This window comes from Miniopterus natalensis, chromosome 8 (assembly GCF_054644295.1).
Source record: "Miniopterus natalensis isolate mMinNat1 chromosome 8, mMinNat1.hap1, whole genome shotgun sequence".
Taxonomy (NCBI): domain Eukaryota; kingdom Metazoa; phylum Chordata; class Mammalia; order Chiroptera; family Miniopteridae; genus Miniopterus; species Miniopterus natalensis.
Genome location: NC_142088.1, coordinates 45,554,915 through 45,573,057, shown reverse-complemented (window position 1 = coordinate 45,573,057; position 18,143 = coordinate 45,554,915). Strand labels below are relative to the sequence as shown.

General features: G+C 40.8%; 1 protein-coding gene across 2 annotated transcripts in view; it reads left to right on the top strand.

Annotated features, from left to right (window-relative positions):
* The window catches only part of CSRNP3 (cysteine and serine rich nuclear protein 3), a 158,371-nt gene extending 142,237 nt beyond the window's left edge, over positions 1–16,134 (top strand). For both annotated transcript variants that reach the window (XM_016198715.2, XM_016198778.2), the window contains 2 exons: positions 9,460–9,756; positions 11,630–16,134. In XM_016198715.2, coding sequence (XP_016054201.2) covers positions 9,460–9,756; positions 11,630–12,676 — 1,344 coding nt within the window. In that variant the 3' untranslated portion in view covers positions 12,677–16,134. The remainder of the gene's footprint in view (positions 1–9,459; positions 9,757–11,629) is intronic.
* Positions 16,135–18,143: the final 2,009 nt, after the last annotated feature.

Here is an 18,143-nt window from a genome sequence, read left to right as displayed (position 1 = left end):
CTTCAAGGGCATAATTAAATTGGTTCCAGTTCACCACCTGCAATTAGCATCTAATGAGCTGAAGAATAATATTGTAATATTTGACTGAATATCCAAATGATATGAACGACTTCTTTCCCTTTGCCAGAGACCTTAGTGACTAGGTCATCCATCCAACTCATACCATGAAACCAGGAATTCCTTTGGTCAAATACATACCCTATATGTATTTGGATAGACAAACACATATTTGTCTATTCAGCCTCTTATTGCACATATCCGGTGACTGAGAGAGCATTGCTTTTTGAGGTAGCCCATTCCATCTATGCAGCTTTAATTGTTAGAAAGCTGTTCTTTACCTTGACCAACCAGCTACCATCTAATTATACCTTGTGACACTAATTCTGCCCGCTAGGCACACAGAATAAATCTTGCCCCTATTCTTCAAACTCCCAAGGGTTTAAATGTCGTGTTATCAGTGCTTCAGCTTGTGCTTTCCTTTACTTTGTGGTTTTATTACTTATAGCCAACTCTTTAATTCAAATCTAGAATTTAGCCCGGCCGGGTGTGGCTCAGCAGTTGAGCATCGACCTAGGATCCAGGAGATCAAGGTTCGATTGCTGGTCAGGGCACATGCCCGGGTTGCAGGCTCGATCCCCGATGGGGGCTGTGTAGGAGGCAGCCGATCAGTGACTCTTTCTCACCATTAATGTTTCTATCTCTCTCTCTCCCTCTCCCTTCCTCTCTCTGAAATCAATAAAGATTTTTTTTTTTAATCTAGGATTTATTTTAACATGTGGCATGAGGTGAGACCCTGATTTTGTTATTTATTGATAGCTAATCCTTTTTTGTCTTTGTTTTGCTAATCCACTTTTTTAAAAACTATGCCTCATATATTTTATTGTTCTTTGATGTGCTTTATTATATATTTATTTCTTTTATCCAGTAGCATGTGATTAAGCTATCTTTTCTGTGTCTGTGATCTGTCTGTTCTTAAGCCTACAGTACATTTTAATCAGTGTAAGTTTATAAAATGGGCATCTTTTTTATTGAAAGTATCCCGATCTCTGCATTAGAATGCCCATATCCAAAACCTCAGTATGGCCTCATCTTTGCTGTGTGACTTCACTACATCTCTAGTTCAAATATCAGCAAAATTAAAAGAAATAATATGTGAATTCAGAAAAAAACAAAACGGCAGTGTTGATGGACATGCAAAAGTGTTTGACAGTAGGTTATATGGGCTCCATGTGTTTCTGTTCTATAGGATTAAACATCCCCAGATCTTTTCACTAACCCTCCTAGAGCATGGTTTTCAGACAGTTTATTGCCCTGGTTACCCTCCTGTGGGATATAATGCTGTTTATTTATGTCCGTCTCAAAACATGGTACTTGATCTAGACATGGTACTCCAGAGTCTGTCCGGCATATAGGAATGTTCCGTTATCCTGTCCCAAGTTGTGGATGTCCTATGCACGAATATACCCTAAAGTTACTATAGATTTTAGGAACTTGATCATTTTGTTTGTTCATGTTAAGCTGGTAGTAAGTTAAAAAACATGCAGCCAAACAAAACCCAGATAAGTCAGATTTGCATCATTTTATAAATCTTTATAGTATCTCCAGGGCAAAAGTCCTCTTTAGTGCTGGACATGTCATACGGAGAGCAATCAAAGTTATTTTGTTAATTTGAATAAACCTAATCTTGTCATTTGAAGATGCAATAAGTGCGCCTTTTAGGTATTCATCCAAGACACGGTCAAGTTCAGGGTATTCTCTCAGAGCAGTGATCTTCAGGAGGAGAAGGGAGAGCTTCCCCTTCTCTCTCTCTCTCTCTCTCTCTCTCTCTCTCTCTCTCTCTCTCTCTCACACACACACACACACACACACACACACACACACACACCCGTGATCTCCCCTGAGACTCGTCGTCAGGGCAGGCACTGCAGCTGATAAGGTGTACACGTGCCACATCCCTCATCCCTGGCCTCACTGGTGGTGCAAAAGATCTGAGAGTCACTGTTCTTAGAGACTTTTTCAACTCTTCAGCTGACTGAAAATCCATGTATCCTACCATACCCTTATCATTCAGCTCGCATTCCATTCTTCCGCGTACAGAACATGAGAGATTTTGTCTGAGAATCTCATCGCTAGGTCAGTGGTTTTCAGTTGTGTTCCATGAGGTCAGGGTTCTGTGCACCACACTCTCACTTTTATCTTTTATCTTGCTTTTATGTTATTTTTATGTCTCATATTTATATGTTAAGGTTCTACATGGACTGTAACTTGACAAATGGACATTCTTTCTCTAGTGAGCCCAAGCAGTACTCTTAGAGTCACTGTCCTCTTTTTCATGTGTAGGGAGACCATCTGTTTAAATAATCTCTTCTAGAATAGTACCTAAAATTAGCTCTCTTTTAAAAACAATTCACTCTCATTGTGATTATCTTTTAATTCCTTTCCCCGTGACTCTTAACAGATACCAGACTGAGCAATCATAACTTCAAGCTTTTTCACGGCTGACAGCAAATTTCCTGAGCCCAGGGACTCTGACATAAAATAATTGAGTACTCTTTCAATGCATCCCATCTCTGTTTCACATAAAATCCTTCCTAACATATCTATTCACCCATTACTGGATTGACGGTTTCATCCTTGATAGAAGCTATAGAATCAGAATAGGAAGGAGGTAATTCTGCGTTGTGCCTTTGTATCTACCCTTCCATTTTATTTGTCTTTCATTTCCTCCTCCTTGTTAATTCTCTAACTTGCACATATATTGTGTTGCACTTAACCACACTAAATCATATTTATTAACTGGAAGCTCCTTAGATGGCAGAACTGTCATGCGTATGTAAACCCTGACACCTAGCATACAGTGACTGGCAGTATAGCATGGTGGTAAGGATATCCACTCATTCAAAAATATTGACTAATCAGTTACTGTGGGGTTACAATTAGCAAGGTGCTAAGGATGCAGTGGTGAGCAAGACAGATGTGGCCTCTGTTCTCAATGTGTTCACAGTACAATGGGGAAGATATACGTGAAACAAATCACCAAAACTAATATATTATTACAAAAGTAGGCAGCATACTATGCTGATTAAATGCAGGCCAGAGCATATGTGCTAAAAGTCAGCTGAGAAAATCAAAAGTAACACATTAGTTCGACAATGGTAGCTGTCACTTGGACCAAGTTCTTCTGGCCTCTCTATTAGAAAGGTCACCTCCACATGCCCACAAAATAAGTACCCAAAAGAAATGCTAGCTGGTGAGGTCATATCTTCAGCTTGCTTCCTGTCTTCTTTGGCAAATTATCTTCTCAAGGTTCCAATTTCCTCAACTATTAAAAAAAAAAAATACTTCATAAGATTATTTGAAAATTATAAAATATGGAGCTCAGTGCCTGGTTTTCAGTACATGGTAGCTTGGGTCACTCTCAACGTCATTATCATCACAATAGATACTAATTAGTGTTTGTGAAACTGAATTATTTTTCACGTTCTTATTTTCTTAATTTTTGTTGTTGTTAAGTCTCACCTGAGGATACTTTTCAAAAAGTGAAAAGGAGGGAGGGGGAGGGGAGAGAGACAGATGTGAGAGACACATCCATTGGTTGCCTCCCACATGTGCTCCGACTGGGCAGGGGACCAAACCTGCAACACAGGTAGGTGCCCTTGACAGGAAATCGAACCCAAGACCTGGCACTCTAACCAGTGAGCCAAACTGGTCAAAGCTTCACATTCTTATTTTCACTGTAATTTTTACATATGTTAATAACTTTATAACTAGAAGACTTTATTACTAAGAACACTTTTTAACCACTGAAAATGCATTTTTATTTTTGTGGGGCTTTGTTTTATTTTTAGCATTTTAATCAATATTTTCAGTGTTGTTTCTCTCTCACAATCATTTTGGCATTTTTTTTCAGGCACTTAATTCACCAAAAGTTGCATCTCATTGAAATTTATAGTGGAATTCGCCAACTAGGTGATATAAGAAGAAAAAAAGAGAGATTGAAAGTTTATTTTCACTTTGAGCGCCTCTTGTACTTGACCCAGAACAGTTTCGGAATCACTTCACTGATCCTGACAGTGATGTGTCCCATCCCTTGAGTGTATCGAGATGGGCAAGGGGTTTACTTTATTGGGCTTTGGGGACTGTTTATTCATACTTGTCAGTACATATCAGACAGATTTGAAAAATTAAGATGTTTCTGTTCTGTTTAAAATGTTACAGTCTTTTCTTTTGTTGAGTGAGCCTGGACAAATTTACCCAGCTACTCAAAAACTAAGTCCCATGTTAAGTATCATCACTGGAACAAAACAAGCACATATACACACACACCAGAGTCCTTGACCTTGAGATCCTTCCAATACAGTATAAATGAATATACACATATATAGGATAAGTATATAATGAGGTAAAGATCATTAAATGAAATCATGAATTAAGTTATCACTTACCACCCGTCAGGTGGCAACGGCAGGAGAGCACAGGGGCTACTCTTTGAAGCCTGCTCTTTATCTGCTTTTTATTCTTTGCTTATGGACAAAGACAGGTAGGGATCCCATACAAGTCCAGCCGTCTGGATAAGTCGGAGGCCAGTGAATGCCTCCTCCTGTGCCTCACCTGAGGCCTTTGAAACTGCTCTTGCTCAGTGTGGAATGCTTCTGCCTCCGCCGGCTCATCTAACTGCTGCTCCACCTTCAGAGTTAAGCCTAGACGTGAACGTCTTCCCTCCTCACCCCACCTCTAGGCGTCCCTCCTACATACTCTCTAATGCCCTGTGTTCACCCTCAGCTAGGAAGTCCTTACGGACTAGATTGAAATTACTAGATTTCTCATCTCTACTCCAATCCCTTAAGATCAAGGCTTGTGTCTTGTGCACTGATACACCTAATACCTAATACAAAATAAGCACAACAGACCATATAGTATATATTAAATATAGAAAAACAGTGTATATATGTACTTATCATGGTAGCTAAAGGCATAAGCTATAGAGTCAGATATCCACGTTGTGACTTAGCGCACGTCCTCACTGCTTGCGATCTTAGGCAAGTTATTTAGCATACCTGTGCCTCAGTGTCCTCATCAGTTAAATAGATACAATGATAATAGATATCTCATGAGATTTTTGTGATGCTAAATGAGTTAATGCAGGTAAAGTACTCCGAGCAGTGCCTAGCACACAGATTCCAAAACTGTTGTTAATATTGTACTTGTGTCATATCCGTTTCTCCTATCTCTTTCACCCCTGCCTCCAACCTCTCTTTTTCCACACACACGTACACAAGAATAAAAGTAGGTTTGAGGGCCAGGATTGCTTGGTGATCTCCTTAAACCCCATTTTTGGCAATCTTTCTTTGAGCTATGGGGAAGGCAACATTATTTGAGGGGAAGGGTACTGAACTAGAAATGGTCTGAGTGCCAGGTTGCCTTCCAAGGTATCTGTCTCAAAAGAGAACATTCCTTTGCATGTGCTGGTTACTCTGTACGCATTCATTTTATAAGCAGAAGAAATTTTTAGACACATTGTATTCGGTGTCATGTTAGAGTGACAGCACTGTATTAGGTGCTGTCAGAAATTGGAATCTATCTGGAAGATACAGGGAAAAGTTACTAAAATAGGGGTCCGAGAATTATGTTCTCTAAGCATGTTTTGGAGAGGTCACAATTAATCTGAGCCTCATTAATACATAAAAGGAAGCTCCGTCTGATGAGCTAAAGTCTGAAAATTCAATGAGTGTATTTTGAGATAAGGTAAAGACATTTAAAAGCAACATTCATGTCAAGAGGGAAATTGTTATATATGATGGAATGTTACTCAGCCATGAAAAGGACGACTATCCTACCATTTGCAAAATGGATAGACCTTGAGGGAATTATGTTTAGTGAAATATGTCAAGCAGAAAAAGGCAAATACTGTATGATCTCACATGAGGCTTCTAAAAATGCAGAACTCATAGAAAGGGAGGGTAGAATGGTGCTTACCAGGGGCTGGAAGAGGGGGATGGGAAAATGTTGTCAGAGGTACAAATTTTCAGTCAAGAGATGAATGAGTTCTGGAGATCTAATGTACAGCAGGGTGGTTATAGTATTATATACTCTGAAGTTGCTAAGAGAGATCTTAACTGTTCTCACCACACAAAAAAGAAATGGCAACTGTGACGTTTTACTTATAGTGCTAATCCTCATGCAATATATAAGTGTATCAAATCAACAGGTTGTACACCTAAAATTTACACAGTGTTATATGTCAGTTATATCTCAATAAAGTTGGAGGGGGAAAAAGAGGAAAAATGTAAAAAAAAATGAATATTCTGAAGATGGGTCATGGAGTAAAGGAGTCAGCCACAGTAGATTAGGACGTCTTGGAGGACTCCTTGGTTTCTTTGCACTAGATCTTGAGAGCATGATGGGCATGAGGGAAATAGGGCGCTAACTGACTTTTCCCCCTATTGCTCTAATATGAGTAAACACGTTTAAAAATAACCTTTGCAATACGCTGATTTTAAAAAGCATTTAAACTCATTAGGTTTGGCCTGGGTTTTAAAGGAGCAAATGTGTACAGACAGGAGGAGAGGACTGGGGAAGGACTTCCAAGGGGACAGAAGAGAGTAATATCTCTCGATGGCTACGTTCCAAACCAGAAACTGTGAAGAGGGGAAGATAAGCCAATTGACCAGATTGAATTAGAATATTTCCAGTCTTTATTAGAAACGACAGAGATGGTATTGAAGAGGTGAGGGGGAAATTTGGCCAGATCACTTCAATGCTAATGTGAGATTTTGAAAATCTAGATTAGGACCCCTTGTGAGTTCTAGAGCAACAATAATAACAGTATGTAATTTTGTGGGAAAGACTTTTAGCTTCTTAATGGAGTTTTTATTTTGAAAGGAAATTATTTATTCTAATTTAAGTATGTGAGAATAAGAGATGCAGATTTTGTTCCAAGGAGCATTTGTATTTGGAATAAGAATCATCTGTGTTTGAGATGCAAACTTTAAAAAATTTTTAAGTGCCAGTTGGTTATTCATAATACCCTAAATTTTTTATGCTTTTAAATGTTTGCTAAAACCTTGGTTTTTATTACCTTTCAGATTTCATGCATTATATGATAGCAACCTTTTTTTTTTTTAAGAGCAATTTATTTATTTTTAGAGAGAGAGAAGACAAAAGAAGAGAGAAACATCAATATGAGAGCATAACATTGATCGGCTCCCTCCTGCACACCCCCTACTGGGGATTGAGCACAAAACTCGGGCAAGTGCCCTGACTGGGGATCGAACCAGCAACCATTTGGTGCACGGGACAACCCCCAACCAACTGAGCAACACCAACCAGGGCGCAATCATTACTTTTTATAGATCAAACCCTATTGTTGTTTTGTGATGTTACTAGTTACACAAGGGAGCATAAATATTATAGAAATATTATGGAGATTAAATAGCAAGGAGGTATTGAAATGAATCATGCTAACCAAGTCCTGGGTGTTCTGCATTGGTTGTGGAGTCAGAAGCTTGATGAGGGTCCCATAGGCAAGCCAGGAATCAATGAAAACAAATCTAAATGCCACAGAGGTGACAAGATAGGAAAGGTAACTCTTCCTGTTTGTTAATGCAGCTTTTCCTGTCACAGAGAATTGAGTAGCTGTTAGGCAATTACACACTTGAATTCCTTAGCAAATCAGATCTTTACAGATAAAAAGATGCTTCTGTTTGCAAATAAGAATTAACACAAATGGTAAAGGCAGCCAATCAAAATAACATCCTAATAGTGGACATCCCGGAAACATGAAAAGAGCTTAACCAATACCTTTATAAAGAAATGCCAAGGAAGGAAATATATTGCAGATCACGCCAAGAAGCAAAACCTAGCAAAGGGGAATGCACACCTTTGTAAGAACGTAGATTTAAACTCTGAAATATTAAAAAGATGCAATTCAATAGTTTTTGAAAATGCATTTCAGGGACCCTTTGGAGTATATTTTAAAATACAAACTTGCTACTGTGTTGTTTCCTCTACTTGAGGGCAAAGAGCAATCCTCTATTCATCTTTCAATACATTCAGAGTAATCCAGTTTGGGATTTGGGATTCAATAATTAATATTATTATCTAAATGTCAGACTTTTCTATTTTTATTTATTTTTTATTTTTTTTAAATATATCTTTATTGATCTCAGAGAGGAGAAAGGAGAGGGAGAGAGAGAGACAGAAACATCAGTGATGAGAGAGTCATCGATCGAGCCCACAACCCGGGCATGTGCCCTGACTGGGAATCGAACCCCGATCGCCTGGATCCTAGGTTGACGCTTAACCGCTGAGCCACGCCCGGCCAGGCTAAATGTCGGACTTTTCTATGAAGTAAAGGGAATGATGTCTGATGTCACGGGAATATTTTAGCTGTGTAATGACTGAGCCATTATTAAGATAAAAAAGAACTGTAGTAATTACAATTAGTGACATTTATGAATAAATTTAAAAATTAGAGAATCAAAAATGCTTCTGTGTTTAGAACTTTTTAAAAATAATCCATTATAGAGCTTTGGCACTTATTCCTGTGCTACTCCTCACAGTTCATTTTTTGCTCATATTAAGAGAAAACATCTCTTTCTAAATGCTTTTTTATAAGGAAACAATATATGGTGGTAGAACTGCAAGAAGTGAAATACTGACTCAGGGTTTACTGATGGATGAAATTAATTTAGAAAATAAATATAAATAGAAGCAGAATAGCTATGAGCTGTAAGGAGGAAGGTATTGCTGTGGGCACAGGCTCTTGAGAACTCCTCTGAGGGCCAAGTTTATTGACTCAGTGCCCACTGGCGAGCTCCTGCCAGCACTGCCCTCTGCTCCTTGTCTTAGTGAGAGCGCACTGACCTGACTGATTGCTTCATATCAAGTGCTCGTTCTTGGAATGTTCTGTAGGGCAACCGTGTTTGTAATCCCAAAAGCACAGTGCAGCACAGCTTTATCTCCTAGTACGGGGTTTTGCTGGATTCCCAACAACGGGGTGGTCATTTTCAAGGACAGTGTGTTTGCTGATTTGGGTGGCAATGGCTCCCACTAAGATGCTATCGGCTCTGAACAAGGACACGTTTATTCCAACATCAGAGCTGCCCGTCACGAACCAAGTCTGAAGACAGCTTTCGCTGATGGGCGCCTGTAACCCTTGGTCCCTTTCGCGGGGCACTGGCTGAAAGCTCGGGCTCTGGCTCTAACGTTAGGAGGTTAAGAGGCCCAATTAACAGCCTCTGCTGCCAGTGCTTTTAAAAGCCTGTCATTTTGATGCCTTCACTTTCCTCCCCGTGACTTCTCTAAAGAACAAAATAAATGGAATTGATTTGACCCACAACAACTTATTGATTATGGGGACGTGGTGTTATGTAATAGTTTCACTGTTACCGAGTATAAAAGTTGGGATTTTAGCCCCTGCGCACGCGAAGCCTCTCATTTGCCGCTTTGTGTTTCTAGATGACTAAGAACGGCACGGTGGAGTCTGAAGAAGCCAGCACCCTTACAGTGGATGACATTTCTGATGATGATATTGATTTGGACAACACAGAGGTAGATGAGTACTTCTTCCTACAACCCCTGCCAACAAAAAAACGGAGAGCACTGCTGCGGGCGTCCGGAGTGAAAAAAATTGATGTGGAAGAAAAGCATGAGCTGCGAGCCATCCGCCTGTCACGAGAGGACTGTGGCTGTGACTGCCGTGTGTTCTGTGATCCGGAAACATGTACCTGCAGCCTGGCAGGCATTAAGTGTCAGGTAAGGATTTGCATTTCAGGGAATCCAAGGATAGGAGATAATACACCGCCCCCTAAAGAGGCAGTCATGTTACATGTAATGAAGCTTCCCACGTGTAGAAGAAAACTTAGTGCAAGGCAAGACACATGATTTAAGAAAGGAAAAATACTCATTTGAGGACATTTATGGGTATATGTAATATGCTCATGCATATCAGGTGTAAGGTGAAAGGCAACCCAAGCTATAGCTATGTCAACCAGCATTATTTGCTCTTGGGTTCATTTCTTACACTAGCTGATTTTGGTTTTTTGCAAACATTCAGGCAGATCATGGCATCCCTAACGTTTGAGTTTCTATTTTCTGACCCATCCAGGGGTTGGTTAGAGGTATAGACTAGTAGAAAATTTACTAGACTGAGACTGAGAAAACGGGGTTCTACTCCTGGCTCTGCTTTTTGCCAGCTGTGTGAAATTGGCAGTGTCAGCTTCCTGGGCTCTGTCTCCACATCGCTAACGTGAAAAGGCTGAACTTGATCAGGGGTTGGCGAACTGTATAACTCACAGGCCCAATCTGGCCTGTCACCTGTTTTTTGTAAATAAAACTTTGTGGAAGCACAGGCATGTTTTTGTTTGCTTGTTTGTTTATGTGTTGTCCAAGACAGTTTTCACATCTCTGCGCAGAGCCGAATTGTTGCCACAGAGACCTATGACCCACAAAGTCTAAAATACTTACTCTCTGACCCCTACATGTAATGAAACGTAAACTTTTTTACAAAAAAAAGTTTGCCAATTCTTGATTCTCAGGTCCCCATTCATCTATATAATACCATTGGTGCTCCATAATTAGTGAGGTGTCATTATTTTAGGTAGAAACTGGGCTGTTTTAATAAGGAGGGCCCTTTGGGCAGGCAGAAGAAAAAGACTGTTCTCATCAGCTGAACAGTGGTTCGAGGTAGATTCACAGAAGAGGGATTAATGAGTTAAAAAAACAGCTATCGATCCTGACTCTGACATCTGCTACTAATTTTTATTGGGCCCAGGATGACCGTGTGAGAGTCTGCCTTCCCCTCTGTAGTTAGGAAATTCCCCGCGTTTGGATAAGGTGGCCAACAGGGCAAGTTCTTTCTGGTGGCCTGTGCTCTGCTCTGCATACAGGTTAAGTGGAGGAATCGGGGACAGTTAGCAAATGTCTTAGGAGTGCCCTTGGGTTTCCCAGAATTCCACATATCACTTGATTCACGCGTTCAGTTCAACAACACTTGCTGAAACCCATTCCTCTGTCTATAGAATCCAGTCACTCAACTAATTTTAAGATACTGATTAAATGAGCACCCCCTTTACTTGAGAAGCTTGCAGTCTAATGGAGTGGGGAGGGGAAGGAAGGAGCCAGGACCTAAACACACGAGGCCTCAAGTACATGCATGTACAAAGATCCAAAAGAATGGGAAGGCAAGCCCAGGAGAGCAAATTATCAGGCTACCCGATCCTGCGTGAGGTCAATCTGGGCCCCTTGGGTAGAAAAGTTCATTTTATAATAAGCCAAGAAAAAAGGAGATGAACCAGTATGGGGATGGCATATAATTTAGATGAAAAACAGCATCAGAAGGAAAGGTAAGACGTAAAGAAAGCACAGGAGGGGTCAGCAAACTAAAAGTACACACCATAGTTGTAGTGTAATACTGTAACCCCTTTTGATTTTGAATATATGTGTTAAAACTAGGTTGACTCGTGTTGCCTTCGCTTTCCCTCTTCGCTTCTATTTGTAATTTGGTTGCCATTTGTTCTGGCAAAAGCGGAACGAAGCAATCCCAGACCCAAAAGGGGCTGGAGAGGGACCGCGTTTCCATTTGCTTTGCAAGAGCTCCGCGGGCCTAACCCGTGTCCTTCCTTCCAAGGTGGACCGAATGTCCTTCCCGTGCGGCTGCTCTAAAGAAGGCTGCAGCAACACGGCAGGCAGAATCGAGTTCAACCCCATCCGTGTCCGGACTCACTTTCTGCACACGATCATGAAGCTCGAGCTGGAGAAGAACCGGGAGCAGCAGATCCCCACGCTGAACGGCTGCCACGGCGAGCTGGGCGCTCCCAGCAGCTCCGTGGGCCCCGTGGCCCACTCGGTGGAATATTCTCTCGCAGACAATTTCGAGATCGAAGGCGACCCCCAGGCTGCGGTGCTGCACCTGCCGTCGGCCGAGGAGCTGGACTGCCCGGGCGAGGAGGAGGAGGAGGAGGAAGAGGAGGAGGACGGCAGCAGCTTCTGCAGCGGGGCCACCGACTCCAGCACGCAGAGCCTGGCGCCCAGCGAGTCCGAGGAGGAGGAGGAGGAGGAGGAGGAGGAGGAAGATGATGGGAAAGGGGATGGCTTCGGGGACGGCCTGGGCCCCCACGCCGAGGTGGTCCCCCTTCCCTCCGTGCTCTGCTATTCCGACGGCACCGCTGTTCACGACGGCCACGCGAAGAACGCCCCCTTCTATGCCAGCTCGTCCACCCTCTATTACCAGATAGACAGCCACATCCCCGGGGCTCCCAGCCCCCTCGCCGAGAGCTATGCCGAAAGAGACGCTGCCAAGAACGGTCCCCTGTCGCTGGTGCCTTACACCATGACCCCCGAGCAGTTCGTGGACTACGCCCGGCAGGCAGAAGAGGCCTACGGCGCGGCCCACTACCCGGCGGCCAACCCGTCCGTCATCGTCTGCTGCTCCTCTTCGGAAGGTGACAGCGGCGTGCCCTGCGCTGGCCTATATCCCGAGCACAGGCCCAGCCATCCCCCGATGGAATTTCACTCGTACTTGAAAGGCCCCTCCCAGGATGGGTTTGTCCCTGCGTTGAACGGCGACGGTCACATCCCAGAGCGTTCTGCTGAAAACCCTCTGAGCCTGGCGGAAAAGAGCCGACTGCATGAAGAGTGCATCAAGCCGCCCGTGGTTGAGACCGTCCCCGTCTAGGAGCTGAAGTTATTCCAGGACCAGCTCTTCTATTTAAAGCACTGTATTTAATTGGATTTCCCCGGGCTCCCGGCTGTTTAAACTGAGGACCAAGAAAACTTGGACTGTGGTGAATCTCCCAGACTGTATTTTGTTTCCTCCTTTCTAGCTATGTGTCTGTGGCATTGCACAAATACAGTCTCTATGAGGATTTTAAAAAGATGTCAGACTGTTTTGATAGAAAATGCTAATTTTTAAAAAGCATATCTCACAATTGCCTACCTGTCAAACTGTGTGAAACCTGCCAAGTTGTGTAGACCAGAGCTCCAAGTTTTGGATTATCGGGCCTGTGCAAAATTGTTAACTAAGACTGGGAAATAATAAGATTTAGAGTCCTACTTTTCGATATTATCTGAAGATGATGGTGACTTTTTAATGTAAAAGTAATTATTGTAAGAAAAAGATTTAATCGTTCCATGTGTATTTTATTTATGGTAGTTAGAAGTCACGTTTTGATGAAAATGAACAGCAGCATGTTCTTTTAAGCTGACGATGCATAGTTAGGACCACCGAGCATGCCCACATGGATTGCATCTGGAATCCATTCACATTTTTACTATCATAACTGATCAAATTTGCAAATACTTTCTTAAGGGTGAAATAGGCCTATTTTTGCTATTTTGGACAAATAAATGAGTCTATATGTGCAGGTCCTTACACAGTTTTCTCTGAAGTTAAGAGTTAGGACAATCCTTTGGTGAGGGTCTACTTCATTGCCCTCCCTCAGTTGACTCCAGAGATGGAGGTAGAAGGAATTGCCTTTCTTTTTTAAACAGCATCATCTTGGTTCTTAGCTTGGACAGCACCTTTAAACTCTACTCCCCTACATCAAAATGCACTTTAGTGCCCCTTCATGGTAACTTGTGAGGGGTGGGGACTGAGAACTCTTTGAGATTAAAAAAAAAAATTTTTTTTTAATTTTTAAATCTGTAATTATTATAAGGTTCATATAATTAATATAGAGGAATCATCCAACGATACTCTATGAAGGAAAAACGACCTGTTTTCCTTCGCCACTCTGAAGACCTAACTCGGTAAAAGCAGAGGAGCCTGAGGAGCATGGAAGAGACACATCCTCAGCAACCAGCCTTTTCTACAGCGTGATCAATCCATCTCTACAAAACGAGTGTACAGTGAGCTTTCCATTTAGTGACTAGCTGATTGAAGGGGGGCCTCTTCCCAAATACTCAACTAGGCCTTACTTTTCTGAAGCATTTTGATTTATCTTGCCTGGGACATTTAACAGAACAGTCCAGAATGCATTGAATACTTTCTAATTACCTCACGTTCTCTTGTTCAAGGGGACAGTTAGAAATAAAACATGCACTTCACACCTTTAGATTATCTGCACTTGGCTCATCGGAGGACTTCTAAGATCCCGTTTTCCTGTAAATTAATTTAGGTAACTAAATAGTGTGTTTTACCTTTTTTTTAATACGATATGACTATGCTAAATCTGTTTCATATTTTTGACCTATTGTTATATCATTTCACATTTTATGCCTCTTTGAAATGTGGACATGCCTTGCTATTCAGTGACTGCATCGCTGCTTAATTTTTATGTCTTTTAGACTCAGATGTTTAGAAATATGGATATAAATATATCATAGATCTCAGTTCCTTAAAAAAAACTATTTTATTTAATCGAACTTGGAAATGTTTGATCTAAAGAAAGTCCTCCAATGGAAAAGTTTCTACTAAAACTTGACTTGAGGAAAATGTGTTTACTTGGCAGCTCTTCCACTGTGCGGTTGGTTCCTGCCCCTTCCCTACCCCACCACTGGGCCAAATTTATAACTATTAATATTAACATTAAAGGATCTTTGGGTTTGTCCTGATGGGGGTAACAGTAAGGAGGGCAGGGATATTCCTTTTGAATGATAAGCCTGTTGGGCTAATCAGATTGGGGTTTTGCTCAATCGGTAGTATATCCGGTGATGTCTACAAAGTTACAGTTTTTAGTGCTTGATCTCCAAATTTTTCCCCCTACCAATACAATCGAAAGAGCACAGACCCAAAGAGATAATGATGAAAGGCTATTGTTCTTTATTCAAGCACGTGAAAGAATCATGTGTGCCATATTTGCTGGACCGTTACAAGCCCTCACAGTATTTATATGTGCAGCACTCAGCTTATTCTTGGAACACAGAGTATGGTAGAGAAGAGGTGACTCTGGCTGGGGCAGGGTTGAAGGGGATAGAATGTCAGTCCAGTTTCTGGAAGGATAGATATTTCATTCACTTCAGCCTCGTTTTTCCCAAGATGGCTGATGCCTACTTGGTTCTGTTTCTCTGTTCTCTGTTTTGTAGCTTCATTTCCAAAAGGATGCTTAACCAAGAAACAGGCAAACAAACAAAAAAATCACCCCAGAGCTTATCTCCCTACCTGTCCAACTGGGGATAAAAGTCACTGCTACACAAAAGGATTAACCTTCTGACCATGACAGCTTCCATTCCAAATTTTCATATACATAACCTAACCCCTAAACATCTCCCACAAACTACATACACAGATTACCTATTAAAACACCCCCATCTCTCTCTCCCTCTCTTTTTTTCTCACACACAAATAGATGTATACCACTCACTCACTGGAGAACGGCAGATTTTAGGCAATGGCCAATAATGAGCACTGAATTTTCCCTACCCTAGAATCTGGTTAGTTTTCCCAAAAAATGTGGTTTGAAAAAGAGTATAATTTTTAAAGCTATAGTTTGAAAATATTGGGTCAAAGTTGCAAATAATGCTAATGATGGAATCATTTCATTGTTACTTCCTTTCCCAGAAAAACTGAGAGCACAGTGTTCCATCTGACTTTTCCCCCCATTAATAGCCCTTCTATTCAACAAATACTGCCCACATGCCAGGAAATCGCTAGTTATTCTAAGCTTTTAAAAACGGGGATCAAGCTAGACACAGCCAGTCTGGCTACTTAAGAACTTTATACCAAGCCACAATAACCTGACCGTCAGCGCTTGCATTGCCCACACAGTATATCCAACCAAATTATAGTCTTTTTTGACACACTGCTCTTTAGTCATTCACTGTCAAAGGCAAAGCTTCCTGCTTTGGTCCCTGTTGTTTTAGCACCAGCCCTCTACCTTTTATTGGAGCTTAATTCCCAGTTAGAATCCAGGCCAATTGATTTGCAAGTCAAGTGGCTGGAGCAGCTTGCATTTTCTTTGTCATTCTAGTTTTCCTTTGGGAGAAAGGAGCAACGAAAGAGATTCACTTAAGGCCGCCCCCCAACCCCACGTCTCCTGAACACTGATTATTAAGACATAAGTAAAATCTGTTTGTCTCATGTCTTTTGGTTAATTGAATAATATAGTTACTTTTTGAAGGAAATCCTTTTTTGTCATGAAACTATATTTTTCCTATTGTGCCAGCCCACATGAATTAATTTCACAATAGAAAATGTGAAATTAATATTTATTAAAGTTATAAAATCTTCACAATAGAAAATGTGAAATTAATATTTATTAAAGTTATAAAATCTTCAGAATCATATATAGGTCAGCAATAGCCACCCTCCACCCCCCAAAAAACACAACTATGTGTTACAAACACACAGGCCACAAATTAATGAAGAAGCAAAGAGATTATAAGTGATTATGTTCTTTAAAATTTTACACTCAGATTTTCTGGGCAAAAATCTGGTTTGGTTACTATTAAACAGAAAAATATATCATGATTTTTTTCCTATAAATTGATATATCGCTGGTTATTTGATTAAACTTCTGATATTGTTGTACAAGTTTATATAACCCTTTGGTCGTGATATTTAGAATTTATTAAGTAACAATTCTTTCTTTCAACAAATATTTATTTAACACCTAGTGTGTTAGAGGAACTGTCCTAGGTGGTAAAAAGAGGGGGAAAACCACTATGATTCCTAAGGGATTATGATACTGAAGAGTGGCCGGAAATAATCAAGCCTCGTTATAATCTTTTTAATTTTTGATTTTATAAAGTGATAGAAGAAAATGTGACATCAGTTCTTCTTGTCTCATTATATGCAAACTGCAGCCAAAAGGATACTCCTTTTTTTCTAAATTAATGAGACTTCCTGAATCCCCCTTCTTTCCTCTGCCCTTATCTGAAATTTATGAATTAAATCTGGACCCAGCAGAATAACTGAATTGAATGAAAACGATTTTTCAGCTAATTGCTTTTCCAGTGTGAGACCTATGTAAGTGATGCTAAATTTATACCATCAAGCTCCTACTAGACAGCTTTAAAGGCCGGTTGACTCATGCATAACTCAGGAAGCATTTCAGGAAACCTTTGAAACTACAGTGTGGGATACAATCACTCTTCTGTTTATAAACAGCCTATCAAAATAGCAAAACCCTAGTTCCAAATTTCAAAGGCATTGCCTTGCGGCCCCTAGAAAAAGAAGTCATTCTGCCCTCTCACCTGTAACTGGGGTCACAAACCATCAAGTTCGCAGGTGGAAAATTGACATCCTTAGAAGTCAACAGGAGACTGCCTGTTTAAAAGGTGTCACAAAACCTTCCGTTTCTCCGGATATGACTTAATCTTTCTCTTTCAAATGGCATCTGCTCCCTTTCTCTCCCAGAGAGCCGAGAGTGTCATTATTGTAGTCAGTGTATGAAATTCCCCCCTTCAATGGGAAGTACCCGCATGCTTTCAAAGGCAAGATTTTACTCTCATTTGAAACTGGAGCTCTCTATAGATCCTTACCACGAACGTTTAAAGCCTTAAACACTCCTGGTTCTAACAAATTGTCTCAGAAATTGTGACTACTGATCACACCATTCTTTCTGCGATCTGCCGGCTTGTGCTAGAGTAACTTACACGCCTAAGCCAAATGCTCCAGCTTGGCATACATAGCACAGCTCATCGGACGCTTTCTGTAGCATTAAAGAATTTAACTGACTAAACTGAATAATCTGTAATTTGAAACCTCACTAGAATTATGGAAGTGTCAGGGTGGGGTGAAGATGGAATATAAACTTAAGTGATGGTGTCTCCTTGAAACCATAAGTTTCAGCAGAGATGAAAAACTAAAATTTTATTATAATAGGAAAAAGTAGATTCACAAATGACAGCCCAAATTCAAGAAGGAGCAGTTGCAGTGTGGACTCTCACAGCCCTGGTGGTGCTCACAATCTGCTGCCCACTGTTCATACCAATTTCATCTTACTATCTAAAAATTATTTGATGCTTTCAAAAGTAAAAACAGCTATAACTTGCTAAATAAACTATTTTTAAGACTTAAACACATTTTATATTTTGACTGATAGACTGTCATCAGAAGTAATAAATATGGAAATAAAGGAGCTCTTTAATATTTTACCTGCCCATCTGCCTACTCAGTGTGACTCCTTTAAACAGTCACTTCTAAGTTTTACTTTGACTCTTTTCCTATCTTTCATCCTAGACCATGAAATCCCCTTTCCTAA